The sequence below is a fragment of the Polyodon spathula genome, chromosome 5, assembly GCF_017654505.1.
Source record: "Polyodon spathula isolate WHYD16114869_AA chromosome 5, ASM1765450v1, whole genome shotgun sequence".
Lineage (NCBI taxonomy): Eukaryota > Metazoa > Chordata > Actinopteri > Acipenseriformes > Polyodontidae > Polyodon > Polyodon spathula.
Genome location: NC_054538.1, coordinates 15,004,888 through 15,030,416, shown reverse-complemented (window position 1 = coordinate 15,030,416; position 25,529 = coordinate 15,004,888). Strand labels below are relative to the sequence as shown.

At 38.2% G+C, this 25,529-nt stretch overlaps 1 protein-coding gene across 8 annotated transcripts in view; it reads left to right on the top strand.

The window, feature by feature from the left end:
* LOC121315609 (pumilio homolog 2-like) overlaps nucleotides 1–25,529 on the top strand; it is a 60,738-nt gene that overhangs the window by 22,147 nt on the left and 13,062 nt on the right. For 5 of the 8 annotated variants that reach the window (XM_041249843.1, XM_041249847.1, XM_041249845.1 and 2 more), the window contains exons 7-15: nucleotides 4,013–4,283; nucleotides 4,620–4,713; nucleotides 5,613–5,738; nucleotides 14,213–14,361; nucleotides 14,956–15,085; nucleotides 15,744–15,824; nucleotides 18,801–18,944; nucleotides 19,850–20,149; nucleotides 21,138–21,374. In XM_041249843.1, the coding sequence (XP_041105777.1) occupies nucleotides 4,013–4,283; nucleotides 4,620–4,713; nucleotides 5,613–5,738; nucleotides 14,213–14,361; nucleotides 14,956–15,085; nucleotides 15,744–15,824; nucleotides 18,801–18,944; nucleotides 19,850–20,149; nucleotides 21,138–21,374 (1,532 nt within the window). The remainder of the gene's footprint in view (nucleotides 1–4,012; nucleotides 4,284–4,619; nucleotides 4,714–5,612; nucleotides 5,739–14,212; nucleotides 14,362–14,955; nucleotides 15,086–15,743; nucleotides 15,825–18,800; nucleotides 18,945–19,849; nucleotides 20,150–21,137; nucleotides 21,375–25,529) is intronic. The other 3 variants (XM_041249849.1, XM_041249850.1, XM_041249848.1) reach the window with 1 other exon arrangement.

Sequence of the window (25,529 nt, the reverse complement as noted above, 5' to 3'; positions counted from 1 at the left end):
CATCTGGTAAGGGTCCTGGCGTCGGCATTCTGAACTAACTGCAGTCGATTGATGGTGTGTGCTGGAAGACCACCATACAGAGAGTTGCAGTAGTCGGGAGGAGGCAAATGCATGAGTCTCCGCATCTGGGTGGGAAAGGTAGGGACAGACTTGGGAGATGTTTCAAAGGTGGTAGAAGGATGATTTGACCACAGAGGGGATGTGGGCGTCAAAGGAGAGGTTGCTGTCCAGAAGTACACAAAGGCTTCGTACAGTGGGGGAAGGCAGCAGCAGACAGTTTCCGAGGTTCAGGGCAGCTATATTGAGATTCTTAAGTTGAATTATAGATCCTACTAGAAGTTCAGATTTGTTGGTGTTGAACTGAAGAAGTCTGGCAGACATCCAGGCCTCGATGTCTTGAATGCAAGCAGAGTCTCAGACCATGGCAGGGGGACATCCAGGGTCGAGTTTTAAGTAGAGCTGGGTGTCATCAGCATAGGAGTGAAACATGAGGCTATGTTGGAGGATGAGGTGACCCAAGGGAAGCATGTAGATGTTGCAGAGAAGAGACCCAAGAACAGACCCTTGAGGGACAACACAAGTGACTGTGTTTGCGACACCACTGCATCCAGCATGGAAAACAGACTGCATGCATACAGATAGGTAAGATGACATCCAGGAGAGACAGGTTCCAGAGATTCCAGCATACTTTTGAAGGCGGTCAAGAATAATTCTATGATGTATGCTGTCAGAAGCAGCTTTTGGGTCAGGGAGGACAAGCACTTAACTAGCTATAGCCCTTTTGAGAGTTTCAGAGAAAATGAAGCTTGGAGATAGGATGGAAATGAGATAAGACATATCTCTGTGTGAATCGTTAGTCTAGACGACCTCCACTTGCGCTCAAGCTTGCAGCAGGCAGACTTAAGCAATTGAAGTTCGAGGGCGTACCATTGGCAGTTGCAATCTTTCTTGACTGTTCTGGTTGTAAGCAGGGCAACGGTGTCGATGATCTGAGTAAGGGTGGCGTTGCAGAGGATCACTGCATTATCAACCAAAGATGGGAGAGTACCAATTAGAGGGGATGAAGAAACACATTCAGATAGTTTCAGATGATTCAGCATAATATTTGGAAATAACAGTGTAAGTAGTGGAGGAAGGAGCAGGAAGATTAATATTAGCAGTGATTAAGAAATGGTCAGAGATATCTGAGATGGAGGGATTGTAGAGGTCAAGACCCCTGGTGATGAGCAGATCCAGGGCGTGTCCTCAGGGACGTTGACAGATTGAGAGTCCAAGACAGACCAGGAGCATGTTGAAGTTGGTCACTGGGGGGGGGGGGGGGGGGGGGCAAGACAACATGAATGTTGAAGTTATTCTTTGGTGGATGGTAGATAGTGAAAATAGAGCTCTTTAGCCAAGCACACCATCGGTGGGTTTGGCGTCGAAAGGAGGGTGCGTATGCAGAAAAGTCTCATACCTACTGTAAAATGTGGTGGTGGATCTTTGATGTTATGGGGCTGTTTTGCTTCCACTGCTCCTGGGGCCCCTGTTAAGGTCAACGGCATCATGAACTCTACCAAGTACCAGGACATTTTAGCCAAAAACCTGGTTGCTTCTGCTAGGAGGATGAAACTTGGCCGCAAGTGGATCTTCCAACAAGACAGTGACCCCAAGCACACATCAAAATCCACAAAGAAATGGTTAATTGACCACAAAATCAACATTTTGCAATAGTCATCTCAGTCTCTGGACTTGAATCCCATGAAAACCAGTGGTTTGAATTGAAGAGGGCAGTCCATAAGTGCAGACCAAAGGATATCAAGGATCTGGCAAGATTCTGTATGGAGGAATGGTCTAAGATCCCTTCCAATGTGTTCTCTAATCTCTTACCATAAATTATAGAAAAAGGCTCAGTGCTGTTATCCTTGCAAGGGGAGGGTGCACAAAGTACTGAAAACAAGGGTGCCAGTAATTGTGACACTTAATTATTTTTTTGCTGGGCTTAGACCGTCGTGAGACAGGTTAGTTTTACCCTACTGGTGATGTGTTGTTGCAATAGTAATGCTGCTCAGTATGAGAGGAACCGGAGGTTCAGACATCCATCCATCCATCGATCGTATATCAGGAAATTCTGAGTACTGAGATCATTGTATGCACCAGCGAGCTGCAGCCAAATGGAAATGAAATAAAAAATAATGGGAATATCTATTTTGTGTATAATTTGTAAATTTCATTTAAAATTGTACATTTTGTCATGCAGAATGTACATTTACTTAGATAACTTCACATGTACAATGATGATGTATGATTATCTGGCTTGTAGGTAAAATCGGACACACGGATTTAAAAAAAAACGTATTTGTCTTTTGGATGGGGCGGGGGTAAGCTATCTATATTGTTTGGTGTTTACTTCTAAATCTACTTTTGTATGTATTTTAGTATGTATGATTGTAGACTATAAATAAATATGTTTGAAGCGTCTTTTGTGTTTGTAGTTAGGTCATTTTTTTTTTTTTTTTTTTTTTTTTTTGGCGACACAGTATAGGTTACCTAAATAAAAAAAAATCCTGATTTGGTGTAATTTAGTGATAAAGCTATTAATAAGTCATGATTATAGTAGCAGTTAAGTATTCTCTAAATATTTCATCTAATACAATAGTTAAAAAGTACAATGAGGTCTTGTTTTTAAAAAAAAAAAATTATATACAAGGATATGTGTGTGTTTAATAGAGAGAGATCCCTGAACAGTATAGATATTATAAGCATTTATTGGAATCTGGGCATTTGATTGATTCTGTAACATGTAAGCTGTGTATTTATTTATTTATTTATTTATTTTTGTTATTAGTGGTTTTATTCTTTGAATATAATGTAAACAAAAAGAAGGTTGTTCATGAGAAGCACATAAGTGTTATTTATGTTTGCATTAAAGACAAAAAAAAGAAAATCCATTCTCAGTTCTTGTGCATTATATATAGTCTTAAGCTTTGTCAGTTGGTTAACCTGATCTTTCATGGATTGTTGTTGCGCTGAAAATGTCCATATGAAGAAACACTTCTTTCAGCATCCACAGAATTGGTAACAAGTGACAAATAAAAATTTTGTTTTAAGAAATTCCCCTACCGTTTTCTTCATATAGTTGATATCCCTTAATTTCTGATTTGTAGTAAGCATCAAATCCTGGAATGCACTCTTAACGGGAGGGATTCTTCATCCAAACTACAAACATGTTGTGGTTCTAAATTCCTTGCTGCTTTCAGAAACGTGTGAGCAGATTAAAAAAATGCCTTTTTATTCTGCATTGATGAGGGTTGTAGTAACTCGTCATTTGAAAAAAAAAAAAAAAAAACCTTTGTGCAAAGTTTTAACATACTGTTTTATTCTGCCATCTGCTGTGCAACTCTTATCCCAGTGCTCAGTATGTATTTATTAATTCTGCAGCTTTGTTATACGTTTGATGAATTCTAACGTTAATGCTTTCAAAATAAATTTTACCCATCAGTGCGCAACACACCAGGTGTATGTTGCTGCGTGCGATCGCTCAAAGAAATGCTTTTTGAGTTTGCTGGTGCGTCTATTTGTTCTAAATCAGCAAGTCCCGAGGTAAGCTTTTTCCTTAAACGCATCAATTTCTAAAATTGGAGGGGCGTTTTCTAATTAGCCAGAATTTCATGGGTTGAATACTTAGTTATTCTTTTGATCAGTTTAGCTGGGGTGGATACATGATCAGCTTGTGGTTTAGGACTGAATTGCAGGTTAGTCATATTATTCTAATACTCTTGTGAATTTTACAGAGCCCTAGTTATGATTCTCTTAAACAATAAATCAAGTCATATTATCCTTTTTATATAGAACTGAGGAACCACAAAAATGATCAATATCAAAGATGGCAAGCAGCCATGCAGTGAAATTCAACTTCTCTGTTCTACACATTTTGTCTAACCTTTAACTTCAAGCCACCAACGGCAACGTAAGATGTCGGCAACCTGGCCCTGCTTTGAGGGAATGCCAGTAAGATATATTTTTCTTCCAGCCGGACTCCTGGGAGCTGCCAAGCCTCACCAACTGAAATTGCAGATCACCTGGGTCCCAACCAGAACAGTTGTGAAGTGATTGGCCACCATCCCAACACTGCATCCAATAAGCCACCATTGGAGGAGTTCCAAAACCCAGAGACACAAAACATGGACTCCATGGAACAAGTCGGACTTGACTCATTACAGTTTGATTACACGGGCAGTCAAGTGCAAATTGACTCATCTGGAGCTCCTGTAGGACTTTTTGACTACAACTCTCAGCAACAGGTTTGTTCATCAAATAGTTTCAAAGTTGTATTGGCAGCAGTCTGAAGCTACATCTTTGTAAGGATATAACCGTACACTATGTATAAAACTTATCAAACTGAACAAACTGGCCAACATGGTCTGCTTTCTACTAAATGGAATGCATACAGTGTTAAACTGTGGATGACGGTTGTTAACAGACACTAAATTATGTAAACCTGAATGGGATTGTGCAACACTGCAGCTCTCTGGACTGTATTTAATTACCCGCCAGCTAATCTGAAATCCATGAAAAATGTGTTGTGAGCATAACAGTTTAATATGTTTATAGGCGATGTGGGTTTTATTTTTTTCCAGCTTTTCCAACGACCCAATGCACTGACCGTTCAGCAGTTGACTGCAGCACAACAGCAGCAGTACGCACTGGCTGCAGCTCAGCAGCAACATCTAGGTGAGATGTTAGTGTGAAACTGAAGCAGAGGCTGATTTCTCATGTTGGATCGTTACCTTGTAAAAATGTACTTGTCTGAAAGTAAGATTTTACAGTAATACAAAATACTTATACAATTTACATTTTTCTGCTCTGGTTCATTATGAGCACTACCAATTTACTCAAAGTATCCACTAGTGTTTTCTACTATTTTTTATAACAACCATGACTTGCATAAGAAGGAAAAACATAGAGTGTAATAGCTCGATTTTCAAGGTATGGTATCCGAAGCATAATCAACGATTACAGAGGAACATCTGTAATTCAGATAACACTTTAAATAAACACCTTGTTTCAGGCTGAGCAGCCGCCTTCACTGAAACACATATAACCATTCACACAAAAATCAGGATCTATCCCTGCTTTTATAACATCTGGCTGGACTTATTTGAACCTCAATTAATCAGTTAAGCTCCTTCCTCATTCTGCACAAGGATTTGGCAGAGATGGAACCCCATCCCTGTTAAACAAGTAAACACACCTCCCACACTATTTACACCAGCAGGGCTACCGCTGTGCCACATCCCTATTGAAAAGTGATCAAAAATGCTGTACTCCAAAATGTAAATGTGTTTCCAAACCACAGTTAAAACTCAGCAACTATTTCTTAACTTGAAACTTAAAAAAAAAAAAAAAAAAAAAGTGACCATGTTGTCAGTTTAGTTAGAAACATTTCCAGAGACTTCATTAATCCTTATAGTAAGTTTTGAGATAAAAAATGTGAGCCAGAATGAAGCAGCCTGTGTTGGCTAACATGTGGCATCCGAGTGTTGTTTAGATAACGACTGCTGCAAATTTAATTATTGTATTGTCTGCCGTGATTTGTAATTGTTGTAAAACCTTTGTTTTTTTGTTGACAGCTGGTGTATTTTCAGCAGGCCTTGCTCCAGCTGGCTTTATGCCAAACCCATATATAATCAGTGCGGCTCCTCCAGGCACTGACCCCTACACCGCAGCCGGACTTGCAGCAGCCGCCACGCTTGCAGGTATGCTCGACTTCATGCATTGCATTGCAGCTGTCAAAGAGAACTAACCCGGGAACTACGTCTTGTTTGTCTACTATACATAACTACCCTCAATTTATGCTGTGGTTTTCATGCATCTTGACAGTAATTCAGGCTGTGTTCACACTGGATTCGTTTAGAGGGTTTGGTCTGCACGTGATATGGTTTGGTACCTTTGGTGTGAAAAGCAAAGTCCACTTAGGAATTGAACCGTACCGAGTCCACCTAAAGAAGTGGTCGTGGTCCTTTTGGTTCCTTTGCTAAACCTCAATGTGATGTAATGAACTGAGGTATTTCATGCATTAAATCACACAAAATGGGTTAATTGAGTTGGGTTCATTCATCAGTTTGCAATGATACACAGGTGTGGCATAGTATAACTTGTTACCCAACATTCCAATCAGCAGAACTCTACCTGACAAGCAGACCTTGGTGTGTATTTGTGCTGTTTCACAGTACAGCTATGGTCTGGAATCTAATTGGTCCAAACAGCTCAAGTTCTCGTTTTTTGAATTTGGATTTCATCAAGAAAGCTCTCTTTACCCTACTGGAGTTGGATCACGCCTATTGGCGTTTCGTTTGTTGGCTAAGCAGTGGATTACAAACAGGAGGACAACAGAGTTACAGAAACAACTTTGAATTGTTTCCCTAGACAGGATTTCCTTTGGACTCATCAAGAGATCGTCCTGAGCCAGGAATTGTGAGTGAACATGGGGGTTTCTACTAATTAAAGACGTTGTTGAACTGCACTTGTTGGATGTAAGTGTGGTTATAAATTGAATTGGTTAATTAAAGCAGGCTTTGCTTTACCAATACATATTTGTGATATTCAATGCCTATAGAAAGTCTACACCCTCTTTTTATTGAGAGAAAAAAATTATCTATTAAAAATACAAAACTGAAAGTTCTCTTCCCTTTGGCAGCAGTTACAGCTGTGAGTCTGTTGGGATAGGTCTCTACCAACTTTGAACACCTAGATTTGGCAATATTTGACCATTGTTCTTTACAAAATTGTTCAAGCTCTGTCAAGTTCCTTGGGGAGAGTTGGTGGACAGCAATCTTCAAGTCATGCCACAAATTTTCGATTGGATTTAGGTCGGGGCTCTGACTGGGCCATTCAAGGACATCTACCTTTTTGTTCCTTTGCCACTCCAGTGTAGCTCTGACTGTGTGCTTTGGGTCATTGTCTTGCTGAAAGGTCAACTTCCGTCCCAGTTTCAGCTTTCTTGCATTGGGCAGCAGGTTTTCCTCAAAGACTTCTCTGTACTTTGCTCCATTCATTTTCCCCTGTATCCTGACAAGTGCCCCAGTCCCTGGTGATGAGAAACATCCCCATAACATGATACTGCCACAACTGTGCTTCACAGTAGGGATGGTGTTCTTTGGATGATGCGCTGTGTTGGGTTTGTTTTTAGTTTAGTCAGACCACAAAACTGTTTTTGCCATGTGGCTACAGAATCTCCTGAGTGTTTTTTGCATACTTCAAACGGAATTCAAGGTGGGCTTTCTTGAGTAATTGCTTCCTTCTTGCCACCCTACCATACAAGCGAGATTTGTGGAGTGCTTGGGATATTGTTGTCACATGCACACTTTGACCAGTCTTGGCCATAAAAACCTGTAGCTCTTGCAAAGTTGCCATTGGCCTCTTGGTAGCCTCTCTGATCAGTCTCCTTGCTCAGTCATCCAGTTGGGAGGGACTGCCTGATATAGGCAGGGTCTTGGTGGTGCCATAGACCTTCCACTTCTTAATAATCATCTTGACTGTGCTCCAAGGGATATTCAGGGTCTTTGATTTTTTTTTTATACCCACTCCCTGATCTGTGCCTTTCAACAACTTTGTCCTAGAGTTCTTTTGAAAGCACCTTTGCTTTGAAATGCACTACCCAGCAGAGGGAACCTACAGGAACTGCTGAATGTATCCTGAAATCATGTGAATCACTACAATTTAACAGTGGAGGCCACATAACTTGGTGTGTGATTTTGAAGGCGATTGGTTACATCTTTGTTTTAGGATTGCTATTACAAGGGGGGTTGACACTTATCTAACCAATCTATTTCTGTTTTTATTTTTAATTAATTTTCTACAGATTTCTAGAATATTTTTTTCACTTGGAAGTGTGCGGTAGGATGTCTAGATAAATTTTAAAAAGACTACTTTAATGCATTTTAATTCTAGGCTATAAGGCAACAAAACGTTAACATTTTGAAAGGGGGGTGTAGACTTTCTATAGGCACTATATATATTATTATTTTTTATTATTATTATTATTTTGGCTGTACCTAGTGCTGAAGATTATGAATAACTTCTTAAACTCACAATTTCTGGTTTCATAATAAGTAACTCAGTAAAATTTTGGGCGGTTACAGAATTGGCACCCCAGATGGGATGACGTTGGTTGTTCAATTAAAATAAACTAATCGATTAATGTGGCTACATCATTGCATTTTGATGAGGGAAACCTGAATTCAATTAACAGTGATGATTCTATTGAAAGAGAAACTGTTGTAAATACTGAATTTCCTATAATGGAGGGTAGGAAAAGTGGTTTCCAGAAGAAAAAAAGTGGCTTCCGGAAGATAATGCTGAACTTACAGCTTTGATTCAGAAACCTGTGTTTTTGCAACCTAAGTGCAATTGCTCAGTTTGGAAAATGGGATGAAAAGTTTGAAAGGATTATACAGTTAATTGAAGACATGAAACAAGGTATTAATCAAGAGTTGAAACAGGGTGCGCAGTTGAATACCAGTCTTGAGATTGGCTTCACAGTTACGCTATAAAACTGATAACATTATTGATCTGGTGAAGCTGGGTGAACAGATTGAAAGGGATTGGGCAGTACAGGCTGAATATACACAGAGACTCACACTGATCAACAAATCTGACAAATTCTGGGTTTCTAGAATTGAACACAAATGAAAAGAAAAAAAAAAAGAAATGTAATACATGCTTAAAATATCATTTCCAAGGACAATGTGGTACTGTTAATTCAGTGGATGTTAAGAATAGGACACAGAATATTCCTGTTAGGCGCAGTGTGCAGCAGTTGGCTATTGTAATTGGTATATGGCACATGGTGGGCTGAGCACTTTTGGACAGTGGATCCACTTACACTCTTTTGCAGGAAAAAGTGTGGGAGAAAATAAAAAACCCTAATGAAAATGTTAATGTATGGATGGGTGGTACATTACAGTTGGCAGATGTAGGGAAAATCACCCAATAGGTACAGTGGGTGTAGATTACATTGTACAGGGGGAACGATGGATTGTACCAACTGTAATTATGAAAAAGGAACTTCTGTCAATGTCTATGTTGCTGGGTTTGGATTTTTTTACTCTTGCTGGTGTACAGTTGGATGACCGAAATAATAGATTAAACGTGTAAACAAGGTCAATTCCAGTCTCTCTTTGCAGAGGTATAACTGATGTGGGATCATGGTGTTCTAATGAGTCTCAATCAGCGTTTCCTCTGGCAACAACCTTTGCACTCGGTTTACTAACTTTCGCAAGTTATTATAAATGTCAACCTCAATCGAGACTCCGGCCTCTCGAGGTAAACCTATTATTTTGAGACCATTCTAACAAAGCGTTAACGTAAGCATGTTTGTGTCTGTCTAGCAGCTGATTCTCTGATGTCCCTCTGTAAAAAAGCACGTCACATTAGTGCAGAGCTCACTCGGGCACCAACGAATCTGCTGGTACAGGGTGGGCAAAGCAGGCGTCTGGCGATTCTCTCATGCTGCTCATGAACTTTACAGTTTTTAACGCTTCGTATAATTGAATACTAAAATCAGTGAAGCACGTCAAAACGGCATGTACCCTTTCTCAGTCAAAACTTCAGAAAATGTTGGCAGAGGGCTTTGTGGAATATTTCTGTTCTCTATGGTCATCTCCTGCAATGTTACCTGTTAAAAAGGATGGACATTTTCGCTTTTGCATTGATTTTAGGAAACATCATACAAAGACCAGGTTTGATGCATATCCGATGCCCATCATACAGGAGATTTTAGAATCGATGTTCAGCACACTTGATCTTAAAAGAGTGGTTATTGACAATTTCAGTTAGATAGTAGAGAAGAAAGACGATACTGTGATATATTCCAAGACCATTCAGCAACATTTCCAGAACATCAGATGTGTTGTCAACATTGCAAGAGGTAAATTTGACTTTAATGGAACATTTTACTTTTTTTTTTTTTTTTAAAAGATTCTATTAAGTTCTTAGGTCATGTAGGGCACAAGGGGTTTACACTGACACAGATAAAATCCAGGCTATTGTTGACTATCCTGTTCCGGTTAATGTCCAGGCTGCCCAGTGTTTTTTGGGATTGGTGGGTTGGTACCACCGATTTTATTTCTAATTTCTCTACGATTGCTTATCCTTTAACCCTTTTGCGGTCCATTTATTCAGCGCCTATCAGGCGTGTCAGCTCCAATTTATTTTCACACACGCTGATTATTTTACACATGCTGTTTTTAAATGTAATTTTACTCAAAGTAACATGATTTAAAGGCACTGCATATCAACAGGACACTCAGTACTGCATCTCCAACCCTGCCCCACCCCTTATTCGCTATATTTATCACACAGACCTACCTCTTCATAGTTGTGCATACTGATGAATCATCTCCTGATCACTCGTTTTATCACCAAAACTCCTCAATAATGCGATCCAAGTCATTATTTTATTACTGTAACATCTCAAAAAGCTTGGCAAATGTCTGCAATATTCTTTGAGTGCTGGATGCGGAAGCAGCTGTCTTTGTTTATGTCCGTAATAGGTCTGTGGTGCAGGGACATGTGTATTGCTCAGATCTGCTCAGAGTGCTCGGATCCTATCGGTCTCACTCTGCCATTGAAAGGTTTTCTGGGTTTTTTCTGGAGAAAAAAAACGACTAGAGACCTATGCTTGACGTCTTTTTGATAATGTCGAACAGGAAAGCGAAAATTGTAATGTCGGACCTGGTCTTAAGGGTTAAATAATCTTAAGAAAAAGGGAACTGAAAGGAAGTGGGATGTAGGTTATCAATCTGCGTTTTGAGAAGTTGAAAGCAGCTGTCAACCGGTATTGGCAATCCCAGATTTGAATTTACCATTCAAGATCTGTACTGATGCTAGTGATGTTGGATTAGGGGCTGTTTTCATACAACTAAACAAAAAACAGGAAAATGTAGTTGCATATGCAAGTAGGGTGCTATCTGATGCTTAGAGAAATTATTCAACCACTGAAAGGAATGTTTAGCAGTTATGGGCTGTTGAAAAATGGAGACTGTACTTTGTACTTTGATGGGTTTTTTTTAGTGATCACTGATCATGTATCATTGACGTGGGTTTTTAATAATCCCAGACCGAGTTCACGATTAGTGAGATGGGCATTGCGCTTACAAGAATTTACTTTAGGTGAAATATAGCAAAGGCAAGTTGAATGTAGTCCCAGATGCCCTTTCCAGGATTTGTGTGTGGGGTAGTGTGGCAGGCTCAGGTTGATGATTGTGACGTACAGACAATTAGGTGTGAAATGCAGAAAAACGTAAAAACTGTCAGTATAACGTAAAACCTGTCAGTATAATTTTGGGCGATTTACAGTGAACAACTACTAGACTCAGAAGCAGACAGTTTAGTTCCTAACTGTATTGGTATGCTCTGCAAGGTAATAGCAGAGTAATGTATTAAGTTGTGTTGGCACCATTCAGAAATAAAATAAACTATTTTATGGATTATTAATCATTCTGATTGTGTTTATCACATGTTTAAATTGTAATACTAATAGGTGATATATCTAATTTTTTTTTTAAAATCTGGCTTATTGTACATTTTAACATGTTTTGAGAACATATATAAAGAAAATAATTAGTTATAATCTACAATACACCCAATGCTTAATTTAACTATTATGTTATTATATACTGTTATTCTAATGGCTTCAGAGTTGCTATGGCATCAGTGAATTGAAGGGTGGGGGAAAAAAAAAACTCCCAGTTTTTCACTCTGCAAATCTGGTAACCTATTACAGTGGCTCTCAAAAGTATTCACCCCCTTGGACTTGTCCACATTTTATTGTGTTACAACATGGAATCAAAATGGATTTAATTAGGAGTTTTTGCCACTGATCAACACAATATCAAAGTGAAAAATGAAGTCTACAAATTGTTCTAAATTAATTACAAATATAAAACAGAAAATAATTGATTGCATAAGTATTCACCCCCTTTACTATGAAACACCTAAATAAGCTCTGGTCCAACCAGCTGTCTTTAGAAGTCACATAATTAGTTGAATGGAGTCCACCTGTGTGCATTTAAGGTGTATCGCATGATTTCAGGTTAAATACACCTGTCTCTGGGAGGTCCCACAGCTGGTTAGTACATTTCCTAACAAACTACATCATGAAGACGAAGGCACATTCAAAGCAAATCCGGAATAATGTTCTTCAAAAGCACCAATCTGGTAGGATATAAGAACATTTCCAAGACATTGAATATCCCCCGGAGCACAGTAAAGTCCATTATTAAGAAATAGAGAGAATGTGGCACAACTGTGAATCTGTCTAGAACAGGCCGTCCTGAAAAACGGAGTATCCGGGCGAGAAGGGCACTAGGCAGGGAGGCCACCAAGAGGTCTATGGCAACTCTAAAAGGAGTTAGTCTTCCACAGCTGAGCTGGGAGACACTGCATACGGCAACAATAGCACGGATGCTTCACAAAACTGGCCTTTATTGGAGAGTGGCAAAAAGAAAGCCATTGTTGAAAAAAACTCACATCAAATCTCGGCTAGAGTTTGCCAGAAGGCATGTGGGAGACTCTGAGACCAAGTGGAAGAAGATGGTCTATCATCTGATGAGACCAAAATAAAGCTTTTTGGCCTCAACGCTAAGCACTATGTTTGGCGCAAGCTTAACACTGCACATCATCCTGAGAACACCATCCCTACCATGAAGCATGGTGGTGGCAGCATTATACTATGGGGATGCTTCTCCGCATCAGGGCCTAGAAAGCTTGTGAAGATAGAGGGCAAAATGGATGCGGCAAAGTACAGAGAAATCCTGGAGGAAAACCTGCTGAAGTCTGCAAGACCTGGGACTTGGGAGAAGATTCATCTTCCAGCAGGACAATGACCCCAAACATGCAGCCAAAGCCACAATGGAGTGGCTTAAAAACAAAAAGGTCAATGTCCTGGAGTGGCCCAGTCAAATCCCAGACCTCAATCCAATTGAGAATATGCGGAAAGAGTTGAAAATTGCTGTTCACCAAAGGTCCCCATCCAACTTGATGGAGCTTGAGCAATTTTGCAAAGAATAATGGGCAAAAATTGCAGTGTCCAGATGTGCAAAGCTGGTAGAGACTTATCCAAATAGACTCATGGTTGTAATTGCTGCCAAAGGCGCCTCTACCGAATATTGACTCAAGGGGGTGAATACTTATGCAATCAATTATTTTCTGTTTTTTATTTGTAATTAATTTAGAACAATTTGTAGATTTTTATTTTTCACTTTGACATTATGGACTTTTTTGTGTTGATCCGTGGCAAAAACTCCTAATTAAATCCATTTTGATTCCATGTTGTAACACAATAAAATGTTTAAAAGTCTAAGGGGGGTGAATACTTTTGAGAGCCACTGTACATGGACAGTGCGAGAAACTAAAGCTGTCCTAGAAATTTGGTCAGTCACCATAAGCTAAGCTGACCGGGACAAAACTCACAAAAATAGTTTAATATATTCAGTCTTTTCTCAATTTACTTTGTTTAATGCCTACAGTAACTGAATACTGCATTATTATTCTCTACTGCAGGCATTCAATAAATGTATTTATTAAATTAACGAAGTGTTCACCACTACTGTTCCCATGCTTTCTTCCTCAACAATATGTAAGAATCTAATACGTGTTATTAAAAACGGAAGCAATACTTCAATAGCTGCCATCTTTACAATATCCTGCAAGGTATCTTTAAACATCCGGTTCACACACCATATAAACAAAATGAGTGCACTTGCAAACTGCACTGTGAACACAAACTAATCCTGAAAAAAAGACACTTGCTCACACCCAAATGAATTTGATCCTTTTGCTCACAGATAAGTGTTAACAGCAAGCAGATTGATACATTGTTTCAAGCTAAACGAACTAGACAGAGTCCGTTTGAAACAGACCACATATGAATGCACCCTTACAGAGTGGTACCTTTGAGAGAGTTTTTTTTTTTTTTTGTTTGTTTGTTTTTTTATTTAATTCAAGAACAATTCTTTGCCACTTTGTATTTTCTAAGAATATTTTTGATTTGATAATCACTTACATATGATCAGTTTGTAAGATTGTTAATGTAAAAAACATATATATCCTTTTATCCTAATGGTTGCTAGTGGGGTAGGGGGAAATAAAAAGAAAACACTGACAATAACACTGCTTTTAGGGAAAATTTTGAAAGCCAAACGTTATTCTAAATACTTCTCCATTTCAGGCCCTGCTGTTGTCCCCCCTCAGTATTATGGTGTTCCGTGGGGGGTGTATCCTGCCAATTTGTTCCAGCAGCAAGCAGCAGCAGCCGCAGCAGCAGCTAATAACTCTGCTAACCAGCAGACACCTAACCAGGGCCAGGGACAACAACAGGTAAAATAAAACAGACCCCTTTATCAAAAGCAACTTACAGATGTTACATGACAAAACAAAGTTACAGTGCAAAAACAATATTTAAATAGTGTAGTTTACAATAAGTGCAAATGCTACTAGAATACAATATGATGAGGAACAATTTAGGATTAAGACTATTTATCTCTACAGTGACATAATAGTGCATCAATTAAGCATCCAGTAGCATGGTCCTTAATACAGATAAGTCCAGTGCAAAGTTGGAGAGGTAGATCAAGAGATCTACAAGAGCAGTCCTGAACAGGGGAGCAGAAGGCAGTGAGAGAGAGCAGTTCTGAAGTTCTCCAGTAGCTGGTTCCACCACAGAGGGGCTAGGGAAGAGGACGAGTGGGCATAGGAGTATATAATAAACATTATAGCTCTATTCATAAAACTCCGTACAAATTGATGTAATTTATTATTTAAATGTCTCTATATTGTGTGCTGTCTACTGGGACCAAAGTGAAATGTATTATTGGGAATCTTGTAAGGCCAACACCATGACTGTAATAATTGAGTGATATTTGCTATATAGTTTGCCTTGTGAAGTCCTGTTTCCATGTTTTTATTTTTAAGATAATGCGCGCAGGAAACAATCAGCGACCTCTGACTCCAAACCAGGGTCAGCAGAACCAACAGGCAGAATCACTGGCAGCAGGAAACCCAGCGCTTGCTTTCAGCCAAGGACTTACCACAGGGATACCAGGTTTGTTGTCCAAAGCATTAAGGAGAGTTGATGGAGATCAGCTTTTTCATGAATGTTGGGGTTGGCAAGAATGATGAAAGCGTAGCTATTCCGAAAGGTTTTTGTTTCCTGTTCATTTTACATTTTAACAGCAGCAATATGAAAATATAATATTTACTATCTATATAAAAATTACTATCGAAGTTGTTTTTAAGAAGGTTGGTATTCATGGATTGCAAAAACATTTTGCACGAATATCAACTGTAATGGCATGGCAGCACTGTAGACCGGCACATTAGTGAAAGACACTTATATGGAAAAATGTGATACAATTTGCTGTAGTTATGGTCTAATCGTGAGTTCACGATTCAGCTGTCTTTGCAAACAAAAAGGATAAACAAAATGAGTGTCTTGGCATGTTTAGTCTTTGGAAAGGTGAGAGATCCACTTCTGTCTTCACTGTGCATAATCGACATTCAAGTTGTTATGGTAAGAGAGCAGAGAGTCCTTAAACAGATTAGTCTATGCAATGCATTGATAGGAAAGGGTTAATTCAACCACACCTAAAAATTCACCTGCAAGTTCTAGCATGAACAACATTAAAATCCACTAGGGGAAATCCTAGGGTAAAACCACTTGTATAATGAAGGTACTTTGACTTTCTATTCCTTTGGCACAGACCAAGCCTTGATGCCACAGATGTTGCAACAAAATGTATATGGCTATCAAATAGCAGGTTGGAATCTAAGAAAACAACAAGGTATTTAAAAACTAAGACATCTGTTAATTTAGAAAATATTTGCAACCCAAATATCTAAGATTATTATTTGTTTGTTTAGCAGACACCTTTAACCAAGGGTACTTGCAGAGACTAGGGTGTGTGAACTATGCATCAGCTGCAGAGTCACTTACAACAATGTGTACCCCGAGAGACGGAGCACAAGGAGGTTATGTGACTTGCTCAGGGTCACACAGTGAGTCAGTGAGTGAGCTGGGATTTGAACCAGCGACTTCCTGGTAACAAGTCCTTTTCTTTAACCACTGAGCCACACTGCCTCACACCAAAAATCTTGCATGGACTTTTTTTTTTTTTTCCCTTAATATTCAGTTATATTTTCCTGTTATGTACTCTAACTTGTTGTAAGAATTATAGTGTTATCTACGTATTTTACGTAGTATGTCATAGGCCAAGAAAGTACTAAAAATCATTACTCTTTGTGGGCTTGGTCAGGTGCCTGCTGCTTGAAAATAATGGAAGCCATTTTAAAACCTAATTTTGAACTGAAAATTAGCTTCATGTGCAGAACCCCCTTCCAGACAGTACCCACTGTCATGCCTAACAAACCAAGTAAAGCATGCAGTGCAGCATAACATGAACATTCCACATTTAATGGGGTCTGTCTTGGATTAATCCAGTTTATATATTGTCAAACTAATATCGGTGGAATCTGTTCTTTTCTCATATGGAATGTGTAGGAAAACCTTCTTACTCCATTTCAAGAGAACACATTTAAGTGTGCCCCTTGTTTCACCCAATTGGATGATTTGTGCCATTCAGTTTTTTATGCTTTACATTTTTCAAAGTTTTAAAGTGTACACATAGAAATAAAGTTAAACTGCCTAATTCAGACATCTTTAATACATTTAAAGTCATTACAAAATAAAAATATATATATATATTTTGTGAACAAAACTAGCATCAATACAGACAGCCAACATAATCAGTGCATCTAAACATTGTGTGGTTATCTGCGTTCTTTTTTTATTGTCAGGGAAGCCTGCTTTGTAGACATGATACAGCCTATCTGTGGTAACAGAAGAGTACACTGTCTGTATTAATGATTTTGGGAAAACGAATGTATGCATATTGGCACAGTGTGTGTACTAGCAAAAATACTACAACTAATTTCACTAGTTCTAGAGTGGACAATTAGTTAAATAGGTGTTTCTGTGTTTGATACATTCTTGCAAACTCTCAGATGGGTGTCTGTTACAGCAGGAATGACAATAAGACTCCTATTCCATAGCAGCTAGATCTGTTCCTGGTCTTATGAATAGTGTTCTGAGATACCTCCATTTAGAAAGCATCGATACGATACCATGCACAACATCATGATATTCGATACTGTGCTTTGAATATTATGTCCATTACATGTTAAATGCCTGCCAAATTCCTTTTTTGGAAGTGCAAAGTGCATAAGAGGTTAATACACAGTTAATATTGCTACAGCTTGGTGGAATGATTGCTGTTTAAATATTTCCACTTCCAGTGTATTCAAAGGTCATTGCCACCAACTATTAAATTCAAATTAAACTGGTAAGAAAGCTTAACACTTAGTGTAAGACAACATTTTCTTTATTTCTTACATATAACAAGATGATTCTGGCGTTTCGTCGGCTTTAAGTACTCCAATTACAAGGAATCTCTTAATTCTTATATCAAAATAACAAAAATACTTTCCTTGTTGTTTCACATACAGGGGTATCTTAGAAGTGCTCTATAAATGTAACCAAGTAATGAAAAAATGAAGCGCTGTTCTGGAATCCGATTCATATGGGTACTTCAAGAAATGACTTGATAGTTTTGCTTGGATCAGTAAACCGCCAAATGGACCTCTTCTTGTTTGTAATATTTCTTATGTTCTTTAGTCACCACACCTCCACGAATCTGTACTGTTCAAATATTTTAGAAAGTAAAACAAGTAAAAAGAGTATAAATGCTGAACTAGACTAGCCTGATTGATTCATGTAAACTTTTGTTAATTTAAAAAAAAAAAAAAATTACATTTAGGGAACACACACAAAGGTTGTATTCCTTCATTTTAAACACTATGCGTTCATTTTACAATTGTGTAGTGGTAGATATTTTGAAAATCACCACTTCCAAATAATTATTTCAGCGGGTATAAAAGCTTATTTCTGGCAGAGAACTGATTCCGATAGTACTAAAAACGCTGCTAACTTATGCTATTTAATATTGAAAAAATGTCAAGTTAAGCATTATATTTAATGCTGCATTTCTAAAACACGCTACTAATGTAGATGCCTTCCTCTTACCTGCTATTAGAACAGAATTCTGTTTAAGTGTATTCGAGCCAAATGTGTCCGTCAAAACAGCACCCCAGTGCACCTTAAATAAGAACATAAGACATTTTATCATCATGCTCGTTTTGATTAAAAATCTTGCAAAGAAAGTAAATTAGACAAAAGACAACCACGCTGACTGTAGTAACCTGTAAGTGCTTATTGCTTTCATGCTGAACCTGCAGCCCTGAATAGTTTATGATAGTTGCTAATTAGTATAAATATTTTTGAAAAATAATTTATTTTACAGCTTGTTTCAATAAATGTAAATAATTATGCATCAGTGCTTGTAAATGCACCATTCTCTTGAAAGACAAACAGCAAAAACATCACCTTTTAAAAAAAAAAAAAAGGGCTAAATATTTCAATTCAGAAGTAGTATCCAGTACAAAAGAATAAAACATTGGAATTACAGTAAATGAAAAAGAAAATCAAGAACACATGTAAACTTATCTTTCTAGACCGTTTGTGCAATGTCTATTCAGTCACTTAATGCTGTATATTCTTTTTTTAAAAGAAACACTTCTGTTTGTAAAAGGGGAACTTCTAAGACATCAACAATTCTTATTTAATCATTTTACGTTTTAAAGAACATTTCTTTATACAATGTATTGTGCTGGCACTATTTGTATTTAAATGTTCTTTTTCTAAGGCTATCAGGTGTTAGCCCCAGCTGCCTATTACGATCAGACGGGTGCCTTGATGGTTGGCCCTGGAGCACGGCCAGGATTAAATGGACCTGTTAGACTGATGACCTCTACCCCTGTAATAATCAGCCCAGCAGCGGCTCAAGCGGGTCAGTCATAGATACGTTGGTGGATGTAGTTTTGAAACGTTTAAAATGTCCAGGTTACGGTAAAACTACACTGCCTCAAACAATTAAAGGATGTTCTGAGATGTGTTTTATTATGCATGTGTACTGTACACAGGCACTGATTGACACATTATTTTGCAGTACGGCATGTATGGTGGTGTGTGGAGAATGAGCAATTAACATCCCTTTCCCAGTGTAGACAGTGTTGTTTTGATGTTTACAGCACTTGACACCTCACACTTTTCATTTAAGTGTCACGAGAGGGATGTTGGGCATTGTTTCAATACAGGGTTTTGGTAACACTTAATTTACAGGCTTCTCAATATTCCTTCATTGTTTGGAGCCCTATTAAATTCTGTAGTGAAAAACATATATTAGTTTGTTTTGATTTTGTTTAGATGATGAAACATGTCAGGGTATTTCTAAGTGTTTATTTATGTTTGCGATACTCATCTAATTGTGATAAAGAACCTGATGGAGTGCTTTGAAAGAAGTACCACATTCCCAATGTGTTTAACAATAGTTTAAACTTTAAGAAATTAACAACCGCTTATCTCAATCTGATTTATTATTATTATTATTATTATTATTTGTATATTTAGCAGATGCCTTTATGCAAGGCAACTTGCAGAGACTAGAGTGTGTGAACTATGCATCGGCTGCAGGGTCACTTACAACAACTTCTCACCCGAAAGACAAGGAGGTTAAGTGACTTGCTCAAGGTCACACAGTGAGTGAGCCGGGATTTGAACCCGGGACCTCCTGCTTATAAGCCCTTTCCTTTAACCACCGAACCATACAGCCTTCTGATGCACTATGCATGGGTAATTGTTTAAAGATCATGTCCTATAGGCTTTAATCCTATTTTTGTTCTCTTGCAAACTCAGCATCTGGAACTGCGAACAATCTTGGAGGAGCTGCCAATGGTCTCTTCCGCCCCATCAGCTCTCCGCAACAACAACAACAACAACAGCAACAGCAACAGCAACAACAACAGCAGCAACAGCCCAACAATAACGTGCAATCCAACTCATTCTATGGCAACAACTCTCTCTCCAACATCCCCCAGAGCAACTCCCTGTTCTCCCATGGCCCTGGCCAGCCTGGAAACACATCGCTTGGCTTTAGAAGTAGCAATTCTCTTGGAGCAGCTATTGGCTCAGCACTGGGTGGCTTTGGAGCAGCAGGTGTGCTAAAAATTCCTACATTGTTGATTTAATAAGCATACAATATCTCCACAGACAAAAGTATTGGTATCCTACACTTAAAATAAGATAATTCAAGAAAATATGTTAAATACAAGCATTTAATGAACATCAGCCACCAATTAATATAACAAATACCAAAATACTACATTTCTTATAGTTTAACAGTCTTTATAAAAAATAAAAAAAAGCACTTAAGCAAATATTTGGTCATGACAAAACTGTTGGGACCCCTACTTTTAGTATTTCGTGTATCCTTCTTTTGCTTTTATTATGGCTTTCAGATGTTTTTGATGCTTCATAACAGGTATGTTACGTCTTGTTGGTGAAATCTGGGCCCATTCTGTGTTGCATATTTCCTTCAGCTCAGACAGCTATTTTCATATCAGTCCAAATCATTTCTATTGGCGTGATCTGACCGTTGCAGAAGTTTTATTTTCATTTTCATCAAGAATTTCAGGGTTGACTTAGCTGTATGCTTTGCGTCATTGTCGTGTTGGGAGATAAACTGTCTGTCAATCAACTGACCAGTAGGTTTGTATCATTGTACTTTGTAGAATGTTTTGGTCTTTGTCATATTTAATAGTGCTTGTATTTAACATGCTTTCTTGAATGATCTCATATTAAGTATAGGGTGTCAATACTTTTGTCTGCAACTGTATGTAGTGGCCACGACTATTTCAATTATTTATCTCATCAATCACCTATGACCTATGTGATCAGGGCAAATGTGATCAAAAACCTTTTTATGGCAGAAATTTTACAAAGCTCTTAGTATTTGGTATACTTCTGTTTTCTATGATTCTTCAAGGAATTGTCCAATAAACATTAACCGTTTCACTGACCTCCACTTTGTTTTAACCACTGAATGTATCGGTAATAAAGGTATTTTTCCCGCATTCTTGTTTTTCTTCAAAACCACTTGCTTCGAGTTATACTATTTGTAACATTATTTATTTATTTTTTATAGTCTGCAGTTCTGCCAATAACAGTGCCTCCAGGAGAGATTCCTTGTCTGCCAGTTCTGATTTGTACAAGAGATCCAACAGCAGTCTAGCTCCAATAGGGCAGCCGTTTTACAACAGCTTGGGATTCTCATCCTCTCCAAGTCCAATCGGCATGCCTCTGCACAGTCAGACTCCAGCACACTCCTTGACACCACCACCATCTCTCTCATCTCACGGGTCTTCATCTAGCTTGCATCTCGGTAAGATTTTTCTTTTTGATGTTTAGCCAAATGTTTCTACCAAACCATTTTTCGAGTAGAACTAGTCATCTCTGTGCTATATACTAATGTATGTATGTGCGGTATGTGTGTGTGCACGTGTGTCTGTGTATATATGTATATTACTTAGTCTCCTGAGCTTTTCAGAAGTCTAAGTACAGGCGATCCTCGACTTACGACGCTTCTATTTACGACGCACGGTACTTACGACTCTCTTGCATTATTACCCTGCTTCGACTTTATGACATCGACCCGGCGAGACCTGAGCCATGCGTCATGTGCGCATGCTCGGTGTCCGATCTGCAGTACCTGCCGTGGTCGCCCTGACTCAGTCTAGCGTTTTTTTTTTTTGTTTTTTTTTTATACATGTAACTGCTTTTTTTTTATTTATGTATTTGCTGTTAAATGTCTGATAAGAGCAATTGACTCAAAGCGAAACCTAAGCTGTGAACTGTGTTGCATGACGAGGGGCTTAACTTCAGGCCGTCGTATTTCCTGCTAGGAGTTCCACATACACACACTGAATACGTCATTGGAAAGCCCCAAGTCTGTACTTTTAAACAAGCCAGATAGAGGTCTGAGTAATATGCACATAACCACCGGGCTGAGTGTGAAGAGTTAAATAAATATTTGCATGAGTACAATATAACAGGTACATTATCTGGCTGAAGAGTCAGGCGCTAAACCCCAATTTATAACATTGTTCCTATGGGAAAATGTGCTTCATCTTACGACGTTTTGACTTACAACGCGACTTTCAGGAACCAAGTGTGTCGTAAGTGCGAGGGCTGCCTGTACAGTTGCGCTGCACTGATGAGTCCCAAACAGGGTGAAACATGTCAGCAGATACTGTGCTTTGACTTTTAAAATGTTGTGAATGTAGAAGCCTTTAGGCGACTTTTACGGGATTTGATTGGCTCTTTTAATGCTGAAATGTGCATATTTCCCAATTAGCCATTGTGTGTGTGTGTTTGTATATATACACACTGCTGTGCAAAAGTCTTGGACATGTAGAATTTTTGCTTTATGGGCATCAACAATTTACTTAAAACAACTTTGACTTGCATAAAGAAGGAAAAACATTGAGAGAAATAGCTTGCATCTCTTGATTTTCAGAAGCATAATTAACAAGTACAGAGAAACATCATCTGTAATTGACAAACCAAGGACTGGAAGACCCAAAAAGATGTCTAACAAGAATGAGCAATACTTGAAGATAATATCTTAAACAATAGAAAGAAAACAAGCATTGAATTGACAACAGAACTGGCAGAAGACAGGTGTCGTTGTCCATCGATCAACAACTCAAAGACCTTTGACCATTGTTCCGTAGTTCAATTTCTCTGTTCTTGTGCATATTTTAGCCTTTTAGTCTTGTTCCCCTTTCTTAACAGAGGTATTCTTACTGCAAGACATCCTTTAAGTCCTGCTTTCAAGAGTGACCTTCGTACTGTTGATTTGGTGGAATGTCATCTGTGCCTCCTGTCAGTTCTCTTGTCAATTCAACGCTTGTTTTCTTTCTATTCCTCAAGGATATTATCTTCAAGTATTGCTTATCCTTGTTAGACAGCTTGGGTTTGTCAATTACAAATGATGTTTCTCTGCACTTGTTGATTATGCTTCGGATACCACACCTTGAAAATCAAGTGATGCAAACTATTTCACTCAATGTTTTTCCTTTTTTATGCAAGCCAAGGTTGTTATCGTAGAAAACACTAGTGGAGGTTTTGAGTAATTGTAGATGCTCATAATGCATCAGAGTAGAAAAAGAAAGAGAAAGACTTTTGCACAGCAGTGTATATATACAAGTATTAGGGCTGTTCCGCTTAATTGGAACAATTTAATCAACTAAAGATTTGATCGCAGGTTATTATTTTTATATATATAATATATATATATTCTGAGTAGGCAGAAATACGTGCTGCTATTTAGGGTTTGAAGCGCGGACTTTCTCTTCCCTGGAAGTGGTAGGACACTGGTTTTAAGCTCATATAAAAAGGTGTTAAAGTTGCGTAAAAATCATAATTGCTGTTTTGTTTTGTACAACGATTGCTGATAGTGTGCTACGGATGTACTTATGTATTTGGAACCGGGATGTTTATCTGTGTTGATTTAAATGATTGTCAACCATGTGCCTGTAAAGGTATTCGTGTGCACTGAAATCAGAGCTGTTGAGCGCTGTGGTAAAATCCACCGTGGCGCATTTATCCCAAATAACATAAACCTATAGATTTAGTTGTAAAACTCAGATTTTTTGTTTCAGTGTTTGTGCATTGCTAATAATTTTGCTGTTTTGTGGTTACCCCAGAGTGGTTAAGCAGTACACATAACTGCTGCTCTCTCTGGCCCTTGGGGCTTGTGTGAATGAGTTATCAGGTCCCTAAATCCTGTTTTTTTAGGGTATAGGACGGAAAGGTAACATTTGTTACATTTACTAAAATAAAAATAATAATAAAAATGGTTTTAAAAAGGCCAAATTCCACAATTTTACCAAAAAAAGGGTACCCCGAATAAAACTAAAATCTTAGACAACTAAATTCATAATGATACGTCCGGTCGCTATAAACAATATGTTATCAATGGAAAATAAATTTTACTCGTGTCTAATTATAATTGCTAATTAAAATATGTGTGTGTGTGTGTGTGTGTGTGTGTGTGTGTGTGTGTTTGTACAAAACATAATATATATTATAATATATATATATATATAATATAAGATATATATATATATATATGCTTGCTAACTTCACTATTACTAACCCCCCTGGGACCTGGAGAAATGTTAGCTATAATAGGGTTTGGCATTTTTCTGACAAAATGGAAAATTTGAATTGAACATCAATATATAGTACTTTAATGAAGATTGTCACATTGATCAACATTTAAATGGCATTGTGACATGGTGCTCATGTCACATGTGTGGGTAACCGGACTGCAAGACTGAGAGACATGGGAGCTGAAATGCCGGCAGAGGCGCACAGGGTTTATTAAACACAAAACAGAAAGTAAACAAATGGGTCATGTGACGCTACCAGCGATGGTAACGCACAGAGGATACATACAGAAGACAGGCAGGCAGCAAGTCTCAATCGAGCGCTTGTCTGTAAACAATCATTTGATCAAACATCATTACTCCAAAAACATCCAAAACAAACCGGGTTTTACATATAAATTACACCAACACAAATCCCCCCCCTGTGGTCTGTTTCAAAGAAAATATTAAAGAAATGAAAAAGGGAAGAGTGTACACTTACATGCTGAATATATTAATTACATGTCCTTTCTCTTGAAAAAAACTGTCCAGCGTAGGTTGCTCCTAACACACGTTGTCTGGTTGCAGTTTGTGTGAAGATGACAGACAGGCAACAATTGCATTTGTCATGCATGATTCGTACTACAATAGGTAATCTTTGAATTAGTCAACCATGGTCTTTGTTTTCACTAAGAGAATAACACACTTAACATTGGAGAAAGTTCAGTGTCAGACAGGACTGATATTGTTGTATCCGGGTCCATCCTGTACTTGATTGTTCTAATAGGGCTAATTTGCATTTTAAATTGGCTCTTGCTGTTGGGATTGTTGAACGAGTGATTGTTTTAAGAAGGGTTTGTTATAGTGAAGTTAGCAAATATATAATGTGCTGCCATGTTTTTTTTTTTGTTTTTTTTTTGGTAACCTTATTGCAATTTTTGCCTATTTTATTGTTTATTCTGTACTTTTAAAACATTACGTTGAATTTAATTGTTGCTTTTCCTCTTTAACTTTGCCCAGTTGTATCCAATGCTGGTAGTTTGTAACGTCGAGCGAGGTCTTAATAATTTGATCTTAATCATTTGTTCTGGGACACTGAAGAACACCAGTAAAAAAGGGAAGTAACTGATTTTCACACTCGACTTGTGTATTCAGTCCAGTTGTTTTTTTCAGTGAACACCTCCTTGTTTATTAACTGTGCAACATTATAGCCTTGTTTTGTTTCACTGTACATCTCATTTACAACTTGCCATGGCAATATCAGTTATTGGTAGGTTAATTCGTAGGTTTTATCCACAGGGCAGTTTTGCTACAGTTTCTCTGCTTATAGATATCTTTTAATCAGTTTCTGTTTACTCTCAACCTGTAGTTTTGAGCAACTCCAA